This window comes from Aquarana catesbeiana, linkage group LG12 (assembly GCF_042186555.1).
Source record: "Aquarana catesbeiana isolate 2022-GZ linkage group LG12, ASM4218655v1, whole genome shotgun sequence".
NCBI lineage: Eukaryota > Metazoa > Chordata > Amphibia > Anura > Ranidae > Aquarana > Aquarana catesbeiana.
This window is the reverse complement of record NC_133335.1, coordinates 76228508-76249861: the sequence shown is the minus strand read 5'-3', so window position 1 is coordinate 76249861 and position 21354 is coordinate 76228508. Positions and strand designations below refer to the sequence as shown.

Below are 21354 nucleotides of genomic sequence, written 5' to 3'. Positions count from 1 at the left end.
ATAGGCTTGTGCTGTATTAATTGACGACACAGCTCTTCCATAACTCTTGACCGTAGGGTTATGGCGTCGCCTTCAGGAGTAGGACACTAGGCAGAAAAAAGAACACAGCACCGCCTATGGGCAGTCCTAACTGGTAGTTAACGCCTCTGCTATAGGCAGCTCAGTTTTTTCCTGCCTAGTGTAGGAGTTAGAATCTAGCTCCCTCCTAGGACTTGTGGTTCCATATGTTATTTCCTGGGGTTTTCTCCTGCGACGATCAAACAACTGGGGGACAGGCTAGATTATCTAGATAATAAATATGAACAAACCATATCCCTCTATAGCAGGGATCTGCAATTAGCGGACCTCCAGCTGTTGCAAAACTACAAGTCCCATCATGCCCCTGCCTCTGGGTTTCATGCTTGTGGCTGTCAGAGTCTTGCTATGCCTCATGGGACTTGTAGTTCTGCAACAGCTGGAGGTCCGCTAATTGCATATCCCTGCTCTATAGTGTGTACTTGTATCAATCCAAAGCACTAAGTGTCATTTCTGTCCACTGCCTTGTTCCTCTGTCATCAGCATAAATCACTTCCGACAAGTTTTCCTGACCCCAAGAGGTAAAAAGGTCATGGGGGAAGGTAGCTCCAGCACACAGCCTGTGATTGACAGCCTCAGCTTTGTTTCTGTGTAGTGTGTGAAAAGGGGGGGGGGAGTGTCCCTTCCCTCCTGTCAGCTCTCACTGAGCTCTACAGAGTGTAACTTCAGCTCCCTGCTCTCTGCCTTCTGAAAGCTCATACAAGCTTTATAAATTCTGGACTTTGAATGGCTGTAAAGAAGAGATAGCTGCAGATAAACAGATGCAACTTATGTAGGAGGGTTTGTTTTATCTCTGTGTATCACCTGAGGCCAGTCACTTCACTGGGAATATGTAAGAGTTTACAGTAATTTAGAACGTCTTGTACTGATAGAAATAACTGGGTACCTCGGTGTCACAATGTTTCCCTGGCCAACAGCCCCTCCACCTTGGTCTGGCTCCGAAGTGCTACCCGCGACCTTTGTTGAACAAGTAGATGCCCCCTCCCCCCAGGCGCAGTGGTGGGCTGTGGGTACTCCTTAGGGTGGTCAGCAAGGTGTCTTCCTCCCCTCCAGGGCTGGGTTGCCAATGCCCAGTCCTCACCCTCCACCCCTGCCCTATCACTGGTGTAATGTTCTGGCCCAGACAAGCAGGGCTCCTCCTGGTCCATGGGTGGGCTTGGAGCACTGCTCTCCTGATCTCCTAAAGTGTGGGGCTGTTTGGGGGATGCAGGGTTCCCCTGTATCTTCGCCTACTTTTGTGTAGTCACAGTAGCCATTTTGGCATGGTCCAAATTGATTTGTGGGGTCTTTTTGTCTGTGACCATTTTGTTGTAGCAATGCAACGGCATCCATTTTGCTCCCCTCTACTGCAGGGTCTGTGTGTGTGAGGACAGTGTCCCTTTGGCTAAGGACCAGTTGGCGAGCTTCTCCATGCAGCTTTCCTTTTCATTGTGGCAGAAGGCTCACAGCTCTGCTCTTAGTGGCCTTGGCTTCGGGTGGCGAGTCCTGCTGGGGTCCCCCTACCTATGCTGCAGCCCATTGGGGGTGTTGTTTTCCTACCTCTCTGTGGGCATTGGTTCACAGTGGGGTGGGCCCACACATGGAGTCTCAGGAACATGTATCTCCTCCAGACACCCTTGTAGAGGCGGCAGAGTACTCTGTTCCCTTGGATGCACTGTTGGCAGTCCTTGAGTCATTTGTCTCCAGGGTGAAAGTGACCTTCGGGTGGCAAGGCTAATGAACCCCCCTTCTCCGCCAACCCCTTCCCCTTCTGACTATTCTGGGCCAGATTTCAGCTTGGCCACAGTATGTCCCACTTTACCTGTGGATCTAGAAGTGACCCCACTGATAGCGAGGATGATTCCTCCGTCACCGTTGCTGAACAAGAAAAGTGTTGGTGTCCTTGCCAATAACCTCTGTGAGGGAAAACCTTAAAAATTGAAGATACTACTGGGGCTGCTAAGGAAGTAGCTGTGCCCTTTGGTGCTCACAAGCAAGGTCATTCCACTAATGGTTATCTTATTCTGCCTATTTTGATTTGGTTTTTCAGTGTGTTGTCCCTTAGAGGAGGGCCTTCTGAAGAAGTGGACTTCTCCTCCTGTCATGGACCCTCTTTTTTCTAGGTTGAATAAGGAGGAGGATAAGTCTCCTTCCTTCAATGATCCCACAGGACAGGACATGTATGACTGAATGTTTACAGTCACTGGCTCGGCTCTGCGCCCGGTTTTAGCCATGGCCCTTGTGTCTCAAACGCTTACTGGCATGGTCTGCATTGATTTTGCATTGATTTGGCACAATAAAATGGTTTGGGATGTTGGGCTCAGTAATCTCCACCATGTTGAAGGAACGTAAATCCCCCTCTCGGAAGATTTTTCATCGCACTTGGAAGGCTTACATTCTCTGGTGCAAGGCTGCTGATTTGTAGAACAAAAGATTACAGCGTACACATACAATGACAAATGACAAATGTAATTTTTGTAATTCTTTGTTTGGCTGCTGATTTGTACCAGCGTTCCTTCTCGGTGTCAAGGATTTTAGCCTTTCTTCAACAGGGTGTGGATCAGAAGCTTGCCATAAGCACCATTAAGACAGCTTCTGTCCTTTTCTTTCAACACCCTCTGGCCACGCACTTAATGATTTGTACCTTCATTCAAGGGTTTGGCATGTATTTGTTCTGTTGATCCAAAAATTAGGGATCTTCCCATACTCTCTCCCAGGAGGTTGTCTTTATGCTTGCTCTCACCTCTGCAAGCCCTGTGTTGGAGTTGGCAGCCATGTTCTGTAAGTCTCCCTATTTGGTTTTACACAGGGATAAGGTGGTTCTGTATGCTGCATTCCTTAGATGTGGTACGGGCACTGCGTGTGTATCTGTCTGCTACAGCCTCTTCAGAGGTCAGATTCTCTTTTCATGAACATGGAAAGTCAACGGAAAGGCCTGGTGGCTTTCTCTACCACCATTTCTCGTTAGATCAGGCAGACAGTTGTCCAGGCCAATGCCATTAATGGTCAGGCTCCTCCTTTCCCTGTTACAGAAACTCCACCAGGGCAATTAGTACCTCCTGGGCCTTCTGACATCAGCCATTCGTGTCTTAAGTTGCAAGGAGGCCACCTTGTTGGCTGTGCATACCTTTACCAAGTTTTACAAAGTTGATGCACTAGCAACCTCGGATACGTGTTTGGGCCACAAGGATTTGCAGATGGCGGTTTAAGGTTTCTTGTTCCTCTTCTGGGGGGTTCTTAGGTGTTCTTTCTCTGGTTACCTACCCCTCATTGGAGGAACTGCTTTGGGATGTCCCTACGCTCAAAAACTATGGAAGAGCTGTGTCAGTCAATGAACAAAGGAAATAATTTTTTTTTTTTTTTGTTACGCGCTGTAAAGTTCCTTTCTCTCAGTTCATTGACAAAGTACCCACCTCTCTAATATATTTTTTGTGATGAACTGAGCTGCCTATAGAAGAGAGGAGATTGGCTACCAGTTAGGACTACCCAAAGGCAGTGCTGTATTTTTTTTTTGCCTGGTGTCCTACTCCTGAAGGTGGCGCTATAACCCTACGGTCAACAATTATGGAAGAGCTGTGTCCATAAATGAACTGGTTCTCTTGTATTTATTGATGATGTGACTGCTGACAAAAGCAGCAGGAAGTGTTTCGGGCAATATTATCTGCTCATATTCAGCAAAATGCTTCAGAGCTCATTGGACGGCACTTCACAGTGCAGATGGACAATGACCTGAAGCATACTGCGAAAGCAACCAAAGAGTTTTTTAAGGGAAAGAAGTGGAATGTTATGCAATGGCCAAGTCAATCACCTGACCTGAATCCGATTGAGCATGCATTTCACTTGCTGAAGACAAAACTGAAGGGAAAATGCCCCAAGAACAAGCAGGAACTGAAGACAGTTGCAGTAGAGGCCTGGCAGAGCATCACCAGGGAAGAAACCCAACGTCTGGTGATGTCTATGTGTTCCAGACTTCAGGCTGTAATTGACTGCAAAGGATTTGCAACCAAGTATTAAAAAGTGAAAGTTTGATGGATGATTGTTAATCTGTCCCATTACTTTTGGTCCCTTAAAAAGTGGGAGGCACATATACAAACTGTTGTAATTCCTACACCGTTCACCTGATTTGGATGTAAATACCCTCAAATTAAAGCTGAAAGTCTGCAGTTAAAGCACATCTTGTTTGTTTCATTTCAAATCCTTTGTGGTGGTGTATAGAGCCAAAAAGATTAGAATTGTTTCGTTGTCCCAATATTTATGGACCTGACTGTATGTCCCACTTTGTGTTGGTCTATCACATAAAATCCCAATAAAATACATTTATGTTTTTGGCTGTAACATGACAAAATGTGGAAAATGTCAAGGGGTGTGAATACTTTTTCAAGGAACTGTATATGTTTTCTGATTCAAAAGTAGACAGCTAGTCAGCATTTGGTGAGGTTTGGAGTGAGTCCTGATGCTTCTTTGGCTCTGATATTAAAGTGATTGTAAAGTCTCTGTGTTTTTTCTATAAAAATAACAAACATGTTATACTTACCCGCCCTGTGTAATGGTTTTACATAGAGCAGCCCAGATCCTCCTCTTCTCGGGTCCCGCTTCAGCTCTCCTGGCCCCTCCCTTCTGTTGAGTGCCTCCACAGCAAGCAACTTGCTATGGGGCACCCGAGCCAAGTCACAGCTCCCTGTGTCCATTCAGACACGGAGCCCCAGTTTGGCCCCGCCCCATCTCTCTCCTGATTGGCTAACTGACTTTGACTGACATTAGCGGGAGTCAATGGTGCCGCTGCTGTGTCTCAGCCAATCAGGAGCGGAGTCCCGGACAGCTGAGCCACTCATGGACATTGCTGGATAGAGAGAGGACTTCAGGGAAGTATTAGGGGGGCTGCTGCACACTGAAGGCTTTTTATCTGAATGCACAGAATGCATTCAGATAAAAAGACTTCTGCCTTTACAACCCCTTTAAGTACGGTTGTCACTTACTTTACATGGGTAAACTTTATTAAGTCCCAACAGCACAGTCATGCACCCCCTGTTCAACTCTGTAAACTGCCATCCTATGCTCTGTTTCTGGGCTCCCCCCCCCCCTTCTCCTACTCTCTCCAGGCCAGAAAGCGACTGGCAAGGCTGCCCATGCACAGCATGACACCACTAATGTTTAAACACATTCAGGTGGTCAGGCTGGAGATACTAGTACTCAAACTTGAGACTCAATAACCATCGAAAAAGTCAACATAAGTGAGTAATTTCCTGGTAAATTCCCAGCTATGGTGACCAAGCTACACTCTGTTTACAGTCAGACAGTTTTTCAGGCGGACCCGATCGGACCACCCATTGTTCTCTATGGGGCAGCAGATGTCAGTGGACCCGCCGGGCATCTGATCAGATAAAATCCGCTAAAAGCACGTGTGGCGGGCGATACTTTCGCCATTGTCTGGCGGATCGGAACGGACACGGAGTCCATTTCCATGCGATCGCCCTATAGAGGAGAGTGGGCTGTGTCCATGTCCGCTCTGCATAGCGAAGCGGACACGGACCTGTCAACCGCCTGCTCAGCAGGGATCAGCAGAGAACCCCTGCTGAGCAGGCGGATTCCGCTTGGACGGATCTGCTCCGTCTGAAAGAGGCATTAAATTGGTTATAAAGGCTGAATGTTTTTACCTTCATGCTTTCCTTCTGTGTGCTGCTCCACCCCCCCCCCCCAATACTCACCTGAGCCCCCTCTCAATCCAACAATGTGCACAGGAGCCTTGGCTGTCCTGGGACTCCCTCTCCTCATTTGCTAAGACACAGCAGCAGGAGCCATTGGCCAATAAGGAGAGAGCGGAGGCTGAGTCGTGGTTCTGTGTTTTATGGATGCACAGGGCAGGGTTCGGGAGTGAGCGGGCATCAGTGCCCCCATAGCAAGCGGCTTGTTACCGGGGGCATTTGTCAAGGGGAAGGAGCCAGGAGCGCCAGCTGGGCACCCCAGAAGATGGAGGATTGGGGCAGCTCAGTGCAAAACCATTACTGAGCAGGTAACTATAACATGTTTGTTATTTTAAAAAAATGAACTTTAAGAGCCTGGTTATATTCATCATGTGTAACGGCCCTTGTGATTAATGGTACTGCACAATAAGCAAGAGGCTTTGGATACGCTCGACTGCAGCAACTCAACAACTGTATTGGCAACACCATCTCACCTTTAATTGCAGTTACCACTGCGTCAGGTAATCGTAATGGTTTCTCCATAGTGGTGTTGTTATGTGCAATTCTCTGCCCCGTGGCTGAAGATCGTGCCAAGGTCTCCCGAGAGAAGAAGTAATCAAGCAGGCGCCTGGTCATCAGCTTGGGCTTATCTGGTGGGATGTGGGAGAGATCCTCCAGCTGCTGGTATGTAATATAAACCCCAGAGGCAGGCACCAACTCCAATTTAGGGCGTCCATTACTCTAAACACAGAAAATCAAATCATTTAAAAGTGATCAATTTCTCATCTGTAATACACAGATAAACCTAGGAAGCACAATATACTTACCTCTATGGGTGATGCCCACGTGGGGGTACCATCTGGCAATGTTTCTTGTAATGGTTCCTCCCACAGTACACAAGATTCAGGTATTGTGTTCTCACCAACGTCATCCATCTTCATCCAGTACTGGAAGCCGCTTGTTACTCCACTCACCTGCAGCATTCCTTCTGGAGGGGAGCTGGTTACTGCTGCAGGTGAATTGGGCTGGTCTGGCTCTGATAGAGAAAGTGTAACAGGGGAAGATAGCCTTTCGGTTGATGACTGTTTGTTTTCATTGGATGGGATGGGTGTTGATATCAACTGTGGTGTAGAACTCTGCAGAAAAAAAAAGATCATTAACCACTTAAAGACCGAGCCTCTTTCTGAGATTTGTTGTTTACAAGTTAAAAACATTTTTTTTTTTTGCTAGAAAATTACTTAGAACCCCTACACATTATACATTTTTTTTCTAACACCCTAGAGAATAAAATGGCGGTCGTTGCAATACTTTCTTTCACATCGTATTTGCGCAGCGGTCTTACTAGCGCACTTTTTTGGGAAAAAATACACTTTTTTTAAATTAAAAAATAAGAAAACAGTAAAGTTAGCCCAATTTTTTTTTATATTGTGAAAGATAATGTTACGCCGTAAATTGTTCCCCGACATGTCACGCTTCAAAATTGCGCCCGCTCGTGGAATGGCAACAAACTTTTACCCTTAAAAATCTCCATAGGCGACGTTTGAACAATTCTACAGGTTGCATGTTTTATGTTACAGAGGAGGTCTAGGACTAGAATTATTGCTCTTGCTCTACCGATCGCGGCGATACCTCACATGTGTGGTTTGAACACCATTTTCATATGCGTGCGCTAGTCATGTATGCTAGTCTGCACGCGAGCTCGTCGGGACTGGGGGCGTTTAAAACATTTTTTTTTTTTCTTATTTATTTTACCTTTTTTTTTTTTTACATCTTTACACTGTTTTTTTTTTTTAAATTGTGTCACTTTTATTCCTATTACAAGGAATGTAAACATCCCTAGAAAAAAGCATGACAGGACCTCTTAAATATGAGATCTGGGGTCAAAAAGATCTCAGATCTCATATTTGCACTAAAATGCAATAAAAAAAATAAAATAAAAAATGTTGTCATTTAAAAAAATGAAAAAAAAAAAGGCCCTTTAAGAGCTATGGGCGGAAGTGACGTTCCTCCCTGCAGTGATATGGAGATGGGTGGGGTCCAACTTCCTCTCACTCATCTCCATACCCAGGCAGGGGACAGACGCGATCGCCCTTTCCACTGCCGATGGCTCCGGTAAGCGGCGGAGGGCACCGGATCACAGTGCGAGGCCCTCTCCCACCGCCGATAAAAGTGATCTAGCAGCAAATCCGCCGCGGAGGCCACTTTTATCTTGTAGCGGACCGCCCGCTGAAGAAGAGGCTACCTGCTGCCATAACAACAATATCCTCCTTCAAATTCATCACGTAAAACGACGGTGGGCGGTCCGGAAGTGGTTAAAAAAGTATATGCCTTGGAGTCTGCACCTATTAAACCAAGTCAACAATGGAAGCTCCCATATTTGTATCATGATAGAATCTCTTTAAAATGATTCATTTGCAGGCCTGTGACCCAAATACTCAAGCCAACGACAGCCAAGCTAACATTTTGGAAAGGCCAGCCGTAATAGGAACCTTTGTAATTTGGTACAGGTTTAAACATTTCAAAGCAGGATAGTTAATCTACAGTGCTCAGCATAAATGAGTACACCCCCAACAGATTTGTCAGAAAACCTTTACTTTCCTTTCAGAATCAATATTTTCTATGGGACACTTTACTACAAAATACTGCCACAAATTCGGCCCATTGATTGCAACCAAGATTTGTTAATTTGCACACACACAAAAAGTATTTTTCATAACAAATTCATTCAAGACCATGTTGCAAAAATGAATACACCCCAATGAAAGTCTTAGGAGCAAAGCTAAATTTTAGACAACAAAATCCTAATTAACAAGAATTCAACTACAGGTGAGTCTAATTATTCATTAAACAGGTGTCCAGCAGACAGTAGATTATAAAGCGATGTTACTTAACAAAGAAAACCCCTTCCCAATTTATGGTGTCAGCAATGGCACCACATGGAAGAGAAATGTCACAAGGCCTGAGAAAGAAAATAATTTCTTTACACAAGAAAGGTGAAGGCTACAAGAAGATCAGCAAAGCTTTACTTATCAGTCAGAATACTGTAGCAAAAGTGATATAAAAATTTAACAAAGATGGAACTGCAACCATCTCACAGAGATGTCCAGGCCATCCACAGAAGTTAACACCTTCACAGGAGCGTCTTCTGATGAGAAGGGTTGAAGAAAATCGCCATGCAAGTTCACTGCAGTTAGCTCAAGAAGTAGAAAGCAAAACTGGGGTGATTGTTTTTCCGTGACACAATGCGATGTACACTGCAGAGGAATGGCATGCACGGGTGTTGTCCATGAAGGAAGCCTCTCCTAAAGCCCATGCACAAAAAAGCCCACCTAGAATTTTGCCAGGGCCCATGCTAAAAAAGAAGACTACTAGGACTCTTTACTCTGGAGTGACGAGACCAAAATAAATGTTTTTGGAACTGATGGCTTTAAAACTTATGGCGTTGCAAAGGTGAGGAATACAAAGAAAAATGCATGGTGTAAAACATGGTGGTGGCAGTGTCCTTCTGTGGGGCTGCATGAGTGCTGCTGGTGTCGGGGAGCTGCATTTCATTGATGGTATTGTGAATTCACAGATGTACTGCTCTATATTGAAAGAGAAGATGCTACCATCACTTCGTGCCCTTGGTCATCGTGTACTTTTCCAACATGACAATCATCCAAAACACACATCTAAGGCCAATTTTGCATTTCTGAAGAACAGGATGAAAACGATTCAGTGGCCAAGTATGTCACCTGATCTGAACCCGATCTGAACCCAATGGAACACCTATGGGGAATTGTGAAGAGACAAGTTGAGCATCACTCTCCATCCAGCCTCTAAAAGAGGTCGTTCTTGAAGAATGGAAAAAGATAGATGTTGCAATATGTCACTAACTTGTTCATACCATGCCTAGAAGACTTGGTGCTGTCCTTACAAATCATGGAGGTCATACAAAATACTAGATGTAGTAGTTTTTGTTATGGGCTGTATTCATTTTTGCATCAACTAAATTGAGTAAGACTGAATATTTTGTCATTTGTTATATTATTAACCTTACTTTCATGTGAGCCAATCAAATGTTCTATAAAACTCAGTTTTGTCAAAATTTTGGAAAAGGGTAGCCAACAAATATTTTATTGCTTACATTAAAAAAATAATAATAAAGAAGAATCCTGGTAGAATTATTTTATACATACAGTAGTCATACTGGTCTGGCTTGGACCAATGTACCTATGCATATACTCTACATGGCTAATGCCCCTGGAAGCTGGAAATTACTAAAGTAGACAACGCTACTCCAGTGATCTCTACTTGTTGTTGGGTCTCATGCTAAGTGGCTGAGAATACAAAGCATTCTCTGAGTGGACAGGTTGGGGAGACGGGGCAGTAATGTCACGCACTCCACCTCATCCAACCAGAGAATGCTTTGAATTCATTCACAAAATACAAAACATTCTCTGAATTGCACCAAAGACAAGCAGCTGACCTGTGTTCCGAATGCAGCAGGCCAGCTGCTTTTGGCAGGACCTGGAAGCGAGGAGCGGTGACTACTTCAGTGATTGCAGCTTCCAGGGGCATCAGCCAGGTATGGCATATGCATGGTTACATTGGTCCAAGGCGGACCAGTGTAACTAGGTATAAAATATCCATACCTGGAATTCTTCTCTAAGCTCATCAGGGCTCCACATACATCACAAAAGCAAATTTCTGCCCATCTTTACTTCTGAGACACTCTGACTCTCTAAGATGCTCTTTGTATACCCAATCATGTTACATACCTGTTACCAATTAACCTAATTAGTTACAAAATGTTTTTTCCAGCTCTTTCTTGTTAGTACCACTTACATTGCCAGATTGTGTTGCCCAATATGTTGGAGACATGCTGCTGCCATCAATTTCAAAAATATTTTTTTATTAAAATCAATGTAATAGTTTGATATGTTTTCTATTGTGAATAAAATATTGGTTTGTTAAATTTGCAAATCATTGCATTCTGTTTTTATGTAGATTTTACAGTGTCCCAACGTGGGGTTGTTTTTTTGTGCATATGGTCTGCAAACCATTGCAACAGATCGAAGGATGGATCAGAAGTGAAACGCACAGGCTTCTCCAGCTCCATGTCTGTACTGAGGATTTACTAAGTTGAAAAAAGTGTCAATGCAATCACCACACTTGTGTTCCACTGAAAAAGTGACAGGAGCCACAAGAGAAGAATCCTGCAGTTCCCACAATCCTATAGGAGGGGGGCTGGTTTTGGGGTGGGTGTCTTGGCACCATGTTATACTCTAAATATGGGTGCAACCAGGTAAAAAGGGCAGACTTTGCCTTGATGGTTAAAAGCTAAAAGATTTGCTAAACTTTTTTTTTTACATTGACTGTATTACCTGTGAGCTGTAACTTGTTTCCAGGAATCCTGCCAGGTTTCTTAGGAAGGATATGTTGTTGTCATTGATAACTGGTAAGACAAAAGAGTCATTGATCCAGGGGTCATAAACAACCCAAATGTATTTGTGACATGGTGGGATGTATAGGTTACACTCCATTAGGAGTTTTATCACTTACTTTCTATCAAAGCAGTTTGAGAAATATACACAAAGAAAATAATTGTGCATTACCTGCAGAGAATGGAAAAGGGAACTGACAGTGTTTGTCTACAATTTTTTTTACACTCAGAGCAAAAAAAAAAAAAAAAAAAAAATGTTATTTTATTTTTAGTTGGCTGTATATGATATATTGCATACAAATATTTCATATTGATAAATGTCAACCAAACAGTTGCCACCATTCATTTGTGATTCCACAGCAAATCTGGAATCTATTGGGTAGATGCAAGCCAACAAGTCTGTGCCAAATCGTATCTTCTGGTATTCCCCGGACTTTTTTTAAATTGAGACTTCTTTGCCAAATTTGCAAATCAATTTGGTCATCATACATTGTCTTCAGATGCATAATGCTAATTCCAGCAATGTAAACAGCTGTGGATTAGTCCGTTTAACAGTGATCACATGACAAAGTGGTGTCCGCTAAAAGTGCTGACGTCAAGAAAACCTGTGTTGGAAGAAACACATAAATGGCCACTTCTGACTGACTTGTCAGTTACACGTCATACTTACAGTCAGGAATTACACCACTCACCTCAGCACCTCTTGTCCGCCACTTAACTGTGCACCCCTTCTCCACCACTACTCTCCTCTTCCACCACTGCACCCCTTCTCCACCACTACTCTCTTCTTCCCCCTTTTCCACCACTGCTATCCTCTGCATCCCTTCTCCACCACTACTCTCCACTTCCACCACTGCTCACCTCTGCACCCCTTCTCCACCACTACTCTCCTCTTCTTCCCCCTCTTCCAACACTGCTATCCTCTGCATCCCTTCTCCACCACTACTCTCCACTTCCACCACTGCTCACCTCTGCACTCCTTCTCCACCACTACTTTTCTCTTCTTCCCCCTCTTCCAACACTGCTATCCTCTGCACCCCTTCTCCACCACTGCTCTCCTCTTCCACCACTGCTATCCTCTGCATCCCTTCTCCACCACTACTCTCCACTTCCAACACTGCTCACCTCTGCACCCCTTCTCCACCACTACTCTTCTCTTCTTCCCCCTCTTCCAATACTGCCCTCCTCTGCACCCCTTCTCCACCACTACTCTCCTCTTCCCTCTCTTCCACCACTGCTATCCTCTACACCCCTTCTCCACCACCACTCTCCTCTTCCCCCTCTTACACCACTGCTCTCCTCTGCCCCCTCTTCCACTACTCCTATCCTTTGAATCCCCTTCTACACCACTACTCTCCTCTTTCCCCTCTTCCACCACTGCTATCCTCTGCACCCCTTCTCCACCACTACTCTCCTCTTTCCCTTCTTCCACCACTGCTATCCTCTGCACCCCTCTTCCACCACTACTCTCCTCTTCCCTCTTTTCCATCACTGCTATCCTCTACACCGCTTCTCCACCACTACTTACCTCTTCTTCCCCCTCTTCCACAACTGCTATCCTCTGCCCCCTCTTCCACCACTGCTATCCTTTGAATCCCCTTCTCCACCACTACTCTCTCTTCCCTCTCTTCCACTACTGCACCCCTTCACCACTGCTCTCTTTTCCCCCCTCTTCCACCACTGCTATTCTCTGCATCCCTTCTCCACCACTACTCCCCTCTTCCCCCATTTCCAACACTGCACTTCTCTTCCCCCTGTTCCAGCACTGCTATCCACGCCTGTTTTCCCAACACTGCTCACTGCAAGGGTCTAGGGTCCCCATATTTCTACTGTTTGAAATTAAGTAGTTGTCCTATACCCAATTCAGGTGTCAAAATAAGCTCCTATTTTAAAAGATACTGGGGTGCATAGTGATCATCAATTTATATATATATATATATATATATATATATATATATATATATATATATATATATCATATTTAAATATAAATAAATAAATCAATTTGGTCATCATACATTGTCTTCAGATGCATAATGCTAATTCCAGTAATGTAAACAGCTGTGGATTAGTCCGTTTAACAGTGATCACATGACAAAGTGGTGTCCGCTAAAAGTGCTGACGTCAAGAAAACCTGTGTTGGAAGAAACACATAAATGGCCACTTCTGACTGACTTGTCAGTTACCCGTCATACTTACAGTCAGGAATTACACCACTCACCTCAGCACCTCTTGTCCGCCACTTAACTGTGCACCCCTTCTCCACCACTACTCTCCTCTTCCACCACTGCACCCCTTCTCCACCACTACTCTCTTCTTCCCCCTTTTCCACCACTGCTATCCTCTGCATCCCTTCTCCACCACTACTCTCCACTTCCACCACTGCTCACCTCTGCACTCCTTCTCCACCACTACTTTCCTCTTCTTCCCCCTCTTCCAACACTGCTATCCTCTGCACCCCTTCTCCACCACTGCTCTCCTCTTCCACCACTGCTATCCTCTGCATCCCTTCTCCACCACTACTCTCCACTTCCAACACTGCTCACCTCTGCACCCCTTCTCCACCACTACTCTTCTCTTCTTCCCCCTCTTCCAATACTGCCCTCCTCTGCACCCCTTCTCCACCACTACTCTCCTCTTCCCTCTCTTCCACCACTGCTATCCTCTACACCCCTTCTCCACCACCACTCTCCTCTTCCCCCTCTTACACCACTGCTCTCCTCTGCCCCCTCTTCCACTACTCCTATCCTTTGAATCCCCTTCTACACCACTACTCTCCTCTTTCCCCTCTTCCACCACTGCTATCCTCTGCACCCCTTCTCCACCACTACTCTCCTCTTTCCCCTCTTCCACCACTGCTATCCTCTGCACCCCTCTTCCACCACTACTCTCCTCTTCCCTCTTTTCCATCACTGCTATCCTCTACACCGCTTCTCCACCACTACTTACCTCTTCTTCCCCCTCTTCCACAACTGCTATCCTCTGCCCCCTCTTCCACCACTGCTATCCTTTGAATCCCCTTCTCCACCACTACTCTCTCTTCCCTCTCTTCCACTACTGCACCCCTTCACCACTGCTCTCTTTTCCCCCTTCTTCCACCACTGCTATTCTCTGCATCCCTTCTCCACCACTACTCCCCTCTTCCCCCATTTCCAACACTGCACTTCTCTTCCCCCTGTTCCAGCACTGCTGTCCACGCCTGTTTTCCCAACACTGCTCACTGCAAGGGTCTAGAGTCCCCATATTTCTACTGTTTGAAATTAAGTAGTTGTCCTATACCCAATTCAGGTGTCAAAATAAGCTCCTATTTTAAAAGATACTGGGGTGCATAGTGATCATCAATTTATATATATATATATATATATATATATATATATATATATATATATATATCATATTTAAATATAAATAAATAAATCAATTTGGTCATCATACATTGTCTTCAGATGCATAATGCTAATTCCAGTAATGTAAACAGCTGTGGATTAGTCCGTTTAACAGTGATCACATGACAAAGTGGTGTCCGCTAAAAGTGCTGACGTCAAGAAAACCTGTGTTGGAAGAAACACATAAATGGCCACTTCTGACTGACTTGTCAGTTACCCGTCATACTTACAGTCAGGAATTACACCACTCACCTCAGCACCTCTTGTCCGCCACTTAACTGTGCACCCCTTCTCCACCACTACTCTCCTCTTCCACCACTGCACCCCTTCTCCACCACTACTCTCTTCTTCCCCCTTTTCCACCACTGCTATCCTCTGCATCCCTTCTCCACCACTACTCTCCACTTCCACCACTGCTCACCTCTGCACTCCTTCTCCACCACTACTTTCCTCTTCTTCCCCCTCTTCCAACACTGCTATCCTCTGCACCCATTCTCCACCACTGCTCTCCTCTTCCACCACTGCTATCCTCTGCATCCCTTCTCCACCACTACTCTCCACTTCCAACACTGCTCACCTCTGCACCCCTTCTCCACCACTACTCTTCTCTTCTTCCCCCTCTTCCAATACTGCCCTCCTCTGCACCCCTTCTCCACCACTACTCTCCTCTTCCCTCTCTTCCACCACTGCTATCCTCTACACCCCTTCTCCACCACCACTCTCCTCTTCCCCCTCTTACACCACTGCTCTCCTCTGCCCCCTCTTCCACTACTCCTATCCTTTGAATCCCCTTCTACACCACTACTCTCCTCTTTCCCCTCTTCCACCACTGCTATCCTCTGCACCCCTTCTCCACCACTACTCTCCTCTTTCCCCTCTTCCACCACTGCTATCCTCTGCACCCCTCTTCCACCACTACTCTCCTCTTCCCTCTTTTCCATCACTGCTATCCTCTACACCGCTTCTCCACCACTACTTACCTCTTCTTCCCCCTCTTCCACAACTGCTATCCTCTGCCCCCTCTTCCACCACTGCTATCCTTTGAATCCCCTTCTCCACCACTACTCTCTCTTCCCTCTCTTCCACTACTGCACCCCTTCACCACTGCTCTCTTTTCCCCCTTCTTCCACCACTGCTATTCTCTGCATCCCTTCTCCACCACTACTCCCCTCTTCCCCCATTTCCAACACTGCACTTCTCTTCCCCCTGTTCCAGCACTGCTGTCCACGCCTGTTTTCCCAACACTGCTCACTGCAAGGGTCTAGAGTCCCCATATTTCTACTGTTTGAAATTAAGTAGTTGTCCTATACCCAATTCAGGTGTCAAAATAAGCTCCTATTTTAAAAGATACTGGGGTGCATAGTGATCATCAATTTATATATATATATATATATATATATATATATATATATATATATATATATATATATATATATATATATATATATATATATATATCATATTTAAATATAAATAAATAAATCAATTTGGTCATCATACATTGTCTTCAGATGCATAATGCTAATTCCAGTAATGTAAACAGCTGTGGATTAGTCCGTTTAACAGTGATCACATGACAAAGTGGTGTCCGCTAAAAGTGCTGACGTCAAGAAAACCTGTGTTGGAAGAAACACATAAATGGCCACTTCTGACTGACTTGTCAGTTACACGTCATACTTACAGTCAGGAATTACACCACTCACCTCAGCACCTCTTGTCCGCCACTTAACTGTGCACCCCTTCTCCACCACTACTCTCCTCTTCCACCACTGCACCCCTTCTCCACCACTACTCTCTTCTTCCCCCTTTTCCACCACTGCTATCCTCTGCATCCCTTCTCCACCACTACTCTCCACTTCCACCACTGCTCACCTCTGCACCCCTTCTCCACCACTACTCTCCTCTTCTTCCCCCTCTTCCAACACTGCTATCCTCTGCATCCCTTCTCCACCACTACTCTCCACTTCCACCACTGCTCACCTCTGCACTCCTTCTCCACCACTACTTTCCTCTTCTTCCCCCTCTTCCAACACTGCTATCCTCTGCACCCCTTCTCCACCACTGCTCTCCTCTTCCACCACTGCTATCCTCTGCATCCCTTCTCCACCACTACTCTCCACTTCCAACACTGCTCACCTCTGCACCCCTTCTCCACCACTACTCTTCTCTTCTTCCCCCTCTTCCAATACTGCCCTCCTCTGCACCCCTTCTCCACCACTACTCTCCTCTTCCCTCTCTTCCACCACTGCTATCCTCTACACCCCTTCTCCACCACCACTCTCCTCTTCCCCCTCTTACACCACTGCTCTCCTCTGCCCCCTCTTCCACTACTCCTATCCTTTGAATCCCCTTCTACACCACTACTCTCCTCTTTCCCCTCTTCCACCACTGCTATCCTCTGCACCCCTTCTCCACCACTACTCTCCTCTTTCCCCTCTTCCACCACTGCTATCCTCTGCACCCCTCTTCCACCACTACTCTCCTCTTCCCTCTTTTCCATCACTGCTATCCTCTACACCGCTTCTCCACCACTACTTACCTCTTCTTCCCCCTCTTCCACAACTGCTATCCTCTGCCCCCTCTTCCACCACTGCTATCCTTTGAATCCCCTTCTCCACCACTACTCTCTCTTCCCTCTCTTCCACTACTGCACCCCTTCACCACTGCTCTCTTTTCCCCCCTCTTCCACCACTGCTATTCTCTGCATCCCTTCTCCACCACTACTCCCCTCTTCCCCCATTTCCAACACTGCACTTCTCTTCCCCCTGTTCCAGCACTGCTATCCACGCCTGTTTTCCCAACACTGCTCACTGCAAGGGTCTAGGGTCCCCATATTTCTACTGTTTGAAATTAAGTAGTTGTCCTATACCCAATTCAGGTGTCAAAATAAGCTCCTATTTTAAAAGATACTGGGGTGCATAGTGATCATCAATTTATATATATATATATATAATCATATTTAAATATAAATAAATAAAGTACTTGTCAGTTTTAAATAACATTATACAATTTTTTTTAAGACAACCAGCAGTGCGTGATACTTTCCTTGTAATGGTACATAACTGTGGGTATAATATTAAAACAAAAAAATGAAAAGCGGGATTCCTCAACAGGGTCTTAGGTAGCATTGCCAGTGTTTTTATAGTTGTAGGTTCAGAACCTTTGTTATTCACACCTGGACATTTTGGGATCGTGGCAGAATCACTGCAATTCTGGCAGCGATCTCAAAACGCACTACATTCGCAAAACGCAGGTTCAAATGGCATTTTTTTAAATGGCACCTAAAACATGGTGTGGTTTTACTGTGGTTGTCGTGCCACAACTCGCATCACGTGTAGCCTGTCGCCCAAAAAGGAGCAGTTGCTTTTTTTAGGCGACAACCTTCACGCAATGCGATTTGCCTCGCAATTAATCTGGGCAAAATCGCACTGTGTTTTAGGTGCTATTGAAAATAATGACACCTGAACCTGAATTTTGTGATTGAAGTGCATTCTGAGATTGATCATGTCATGATCCCAAAACGCCCAGGTGTGAACATGGCCTTAATATTTTTGAAATATCATGCCATTATCGATTTTAAATATAGATAGAATATATTATGGTATATACTATACTAGGGTTGCACCAATACCATTTTCTTTACCTGCCGATATCGAGTACCGTTACGTTTGCGGTGCAATTTGAGCCCATACAAATTGAATGGGCTCAATTCGCACTGCAAAGAATCGCATGTGATTTGAACTGGAATGAGGTGTGATTCCTGTCCGAATCACATGCGATTTTATGCACCGCTCCTATGTGAACCCACGCTGAAGTCACTATGACAAGCCTAGGTTCACACAGGAGCGGTGGGGGAAACCTGATTGGGACAGGAATCGCACATCATTCCTGTTCAAATCACATGCAATTCTTTGCAGTGCGATTTGAGCCCATTCATTTTGTATGGGCTCACATCGTACTGCAAAGGTATTGAAGCATTTGCACAAGTACTCGTGTAAACGCTTCGTATCGGCACCAACACCGGTATTGTTGCATGTCTATACTACACTATACTTTTTTAGACAACTGGCAGAATGTTTTAGCTTTTTTGTACTGGTACACAACTATGGCTATGGGAAATGAAAATGGGAAACGTGGATATTTTCCCTTCTTGTTGCAATCTTTAGTTCATATAAAGAAATTCACATTACAAACGTACTTTGAGACATCTCACCCACACAATGGTCCTCAGATCCCAAGAGTCGGCCACCTTCTCTGGTAGCACTTATTCCACTGTGTGAGAGTGCATCATTCTGTTCCTCCAGTGTTTGAATGTGTCTTCTTAATTCTTGGTTTTCCTTCTCAAGTTCCTGTATCCTCCATTCTCTCACTGCAACTGCCTCATCTCGTGACGCCAGAATCTGGCGCAGTTCTGCAACTTGTGCCTCCAGCTCCCGAACCAGCTCTGCATAAAGGGAAGTCACCCTACTAGCAGAACGTGTGGCCCAGCAGTGTTCTGTTGGTATGCCTTGACCTTCAGGAGGCACTGTATTTTTGCTAGCGAATCGTTCATCAGTTCTCTGACCTTCCTGTTTTGTAACATACGTGTGCTGAGGAATTATGGGGGAAAACAAAGGTCCATTAAAGACTTTTTGACGTTTCCTGGCAGGGGTGTCCTCGTCACAGTTCTGCATGACTGGTGTAGACAGGAATCTGTAAAATGGAGACAAAAATGGGCATTTCAGTATTGTAAAATCATAATCAACTCAGAAAAACGATAACAACCAACAATGACTTTGCTGGGCCCAGGCCCCAGGTTTATTCTTTGACGCGCAGAGTCAACGGTGCCCCACTCCACACTCTACTGCTATGTGAATGTCCCTGTAAAGCTGCTTGACGCATCACTAGCAAATAAAAGGATATATACAGTATGTCACAAAAGTGAGTACACCCCTCACATTTTTGTAAATATTTTATTATATCTTTTCATGTGACAACACCGAAGAAATGACACTTTGCTACAATGTAAAAGTAGTGAGCGTACAGCTTGTATAACAGTGTAAATTTGCTGTCCACTCAAAATAACTCAACACACAGCCATTAATGTCTAAACTGCTGGAAACAAAAGTAAGTACACCCCTAAGGGAAAATGTCCAAATTGGGCCCAAAGTGTCAATATTTTGTGTGGCCACCATTATTTTCCAGCACTGCCTTGACCCTCTTGGACATGGAATTCACCAGAGCTTCACAGGTTGCCACTGGAGTCCTCTTCCACTCCTCCATGATGACATCACGGAGCTGGTGGATGTTAGAGACCTTGCGCTCCTCCACCTTCCGTTTGAGGATGCCCCACAGATGCTCAATAGGGTTTAGGTCTGGAGACATGCTTGGCCAGTCCATCGCCTTTATCCTCAGCTTCTTTAGCAAGGCCGTGGTCATCTTGAAGGTGTGTTTGGGGTCGTTATCATGTTGGAATACTGCCCTGTGGCCCAGTCTCTGAAGGGAGGGGATCATGCTCTGCTTCAGTATGTCACAGTACATGTTGGCATTCATGGTTCCCTCAATGAACTGTAGCTCCCCAGTGTGGACAGCACTGATGCAGCCCCAGATCATGACACTCCCACCACCATGCTTGACTGTAGGCAAGACACACTTGTCTTTGTACTCCTCACCTGGTTGCCGCCACACACATTTGCAACCATCTCAACCAAAAAAAGTTATCTTGGTCTCATCAGACCACAGAACATGGTTCCAGTAATCCATGTCCTTAGTCTGCTTGTCTTCAGCAAACTGTATGCAGACTTTCTTGTGCATAATCTTTAGAAGAGGCATCCTTCTGGGATGACAGCCATGCAGACCAATTTGATGCAGTGTGCGGGGTATGGTCTGAGCACTGACTGGCTGAACCCCCACCCCTTCAACCTCTGTAGCAATGCTGACAGCACTCATACGTCTATTTCCTAAAGACAACCTCTGGATATGACGCTGAGCACGTGCACTCAACTTCTTTGGTTGAGGCCTGTTCTGAGTGGAACATTTCCTGTTAAACAGCTGTATGGTTTCAGGGTCTTGACAATCTTCTTATAGCCTAGGCCATTTTTATGTAGAGTAACAATTCTTTTTTTTCAGAACCTCAGAGAGTTCTTTGCCATGAGGTGCCATGTTGAACTTCCAGTGACCAGTATGAGAGAATGAGAGCGATAACACCAAATTTAACACACCTACTCCCCATTCACACCTGAGACCTTGTAACACCAACGAGTCACATGACACCGGGGAGGGAAAATGGCTAACAGCCCAATTTGGACATTTTCTCTTAGGGGTGTACTCACTTTTGTTGCCAGTGGTTTAGACATTAATGGCTGTGTGTTGAGTTATTTTGAGGGGACAGCAAATTTACACTGTTATACAAGCTGTACACTCACTACTTTACATTGTAGCAAAGTGTCATTTCTTCAGTGTTGTCACATGAAAAGATATAGTAAAATATTTACAAAAATGTGAAGGTTGTACTCACTTTTGTGAGATACTATATTCCTGCACACTTCCATTTCCATCCGGTGCCTGCACCTCCACTTTTATATGAAGTTTCAAAAACACAGTCGTGTCCCCACCAAACATCAAGCAAAGCCTCTAAAGAAAAGGTTTGACTACTTGTATATTTGAGGTCAAACAGCTTGTGTATGGCTCAGCAGCCAAATATTCTTGAGAGTTTCTATGCTCCCACGGTAATAGATTTTCAGGGTTATCCTCGTTCCCAGAGCCTCAGGTGTAATATACAACAAAAATGTTCCATATTGTGCAGTCCAATAGGAATTTAACTATAAAA

At 45.1% G+C, this 21354-nt stretch overlaps 1 protein-coding gene across 1 annotated transcript in view; it reads right to left on the bottom strand.

Moving 5' to 3' along the window:
* LOC141114415 (uncharacterized) overlaps positions 1-21354 on the bottom strand; it is a 35180-nt gene that overhangs the window by 2330 nt on the left and 11496 nt on the right. Inside the window, exons 3-6 of the mRNA XM_073608074.1 lie at positions 18745-19238; positions 11102-11172; positions 6563-6871; positions 6230-6476 (exon numbers count right to left, since the gene is read on the bottom strand). Coding sequence (XP_073464175.1) covers positions 6230-6476; positions 6563-6871; positions 11102-11172; positions 18745-19238 — 1121 coding nt within the window. The remainder of the gene's footprint in view (positions 1-6229; positions 6477-6562; positions 6872-11101; positions 11173-18744; positions 19239-21354) is intronic.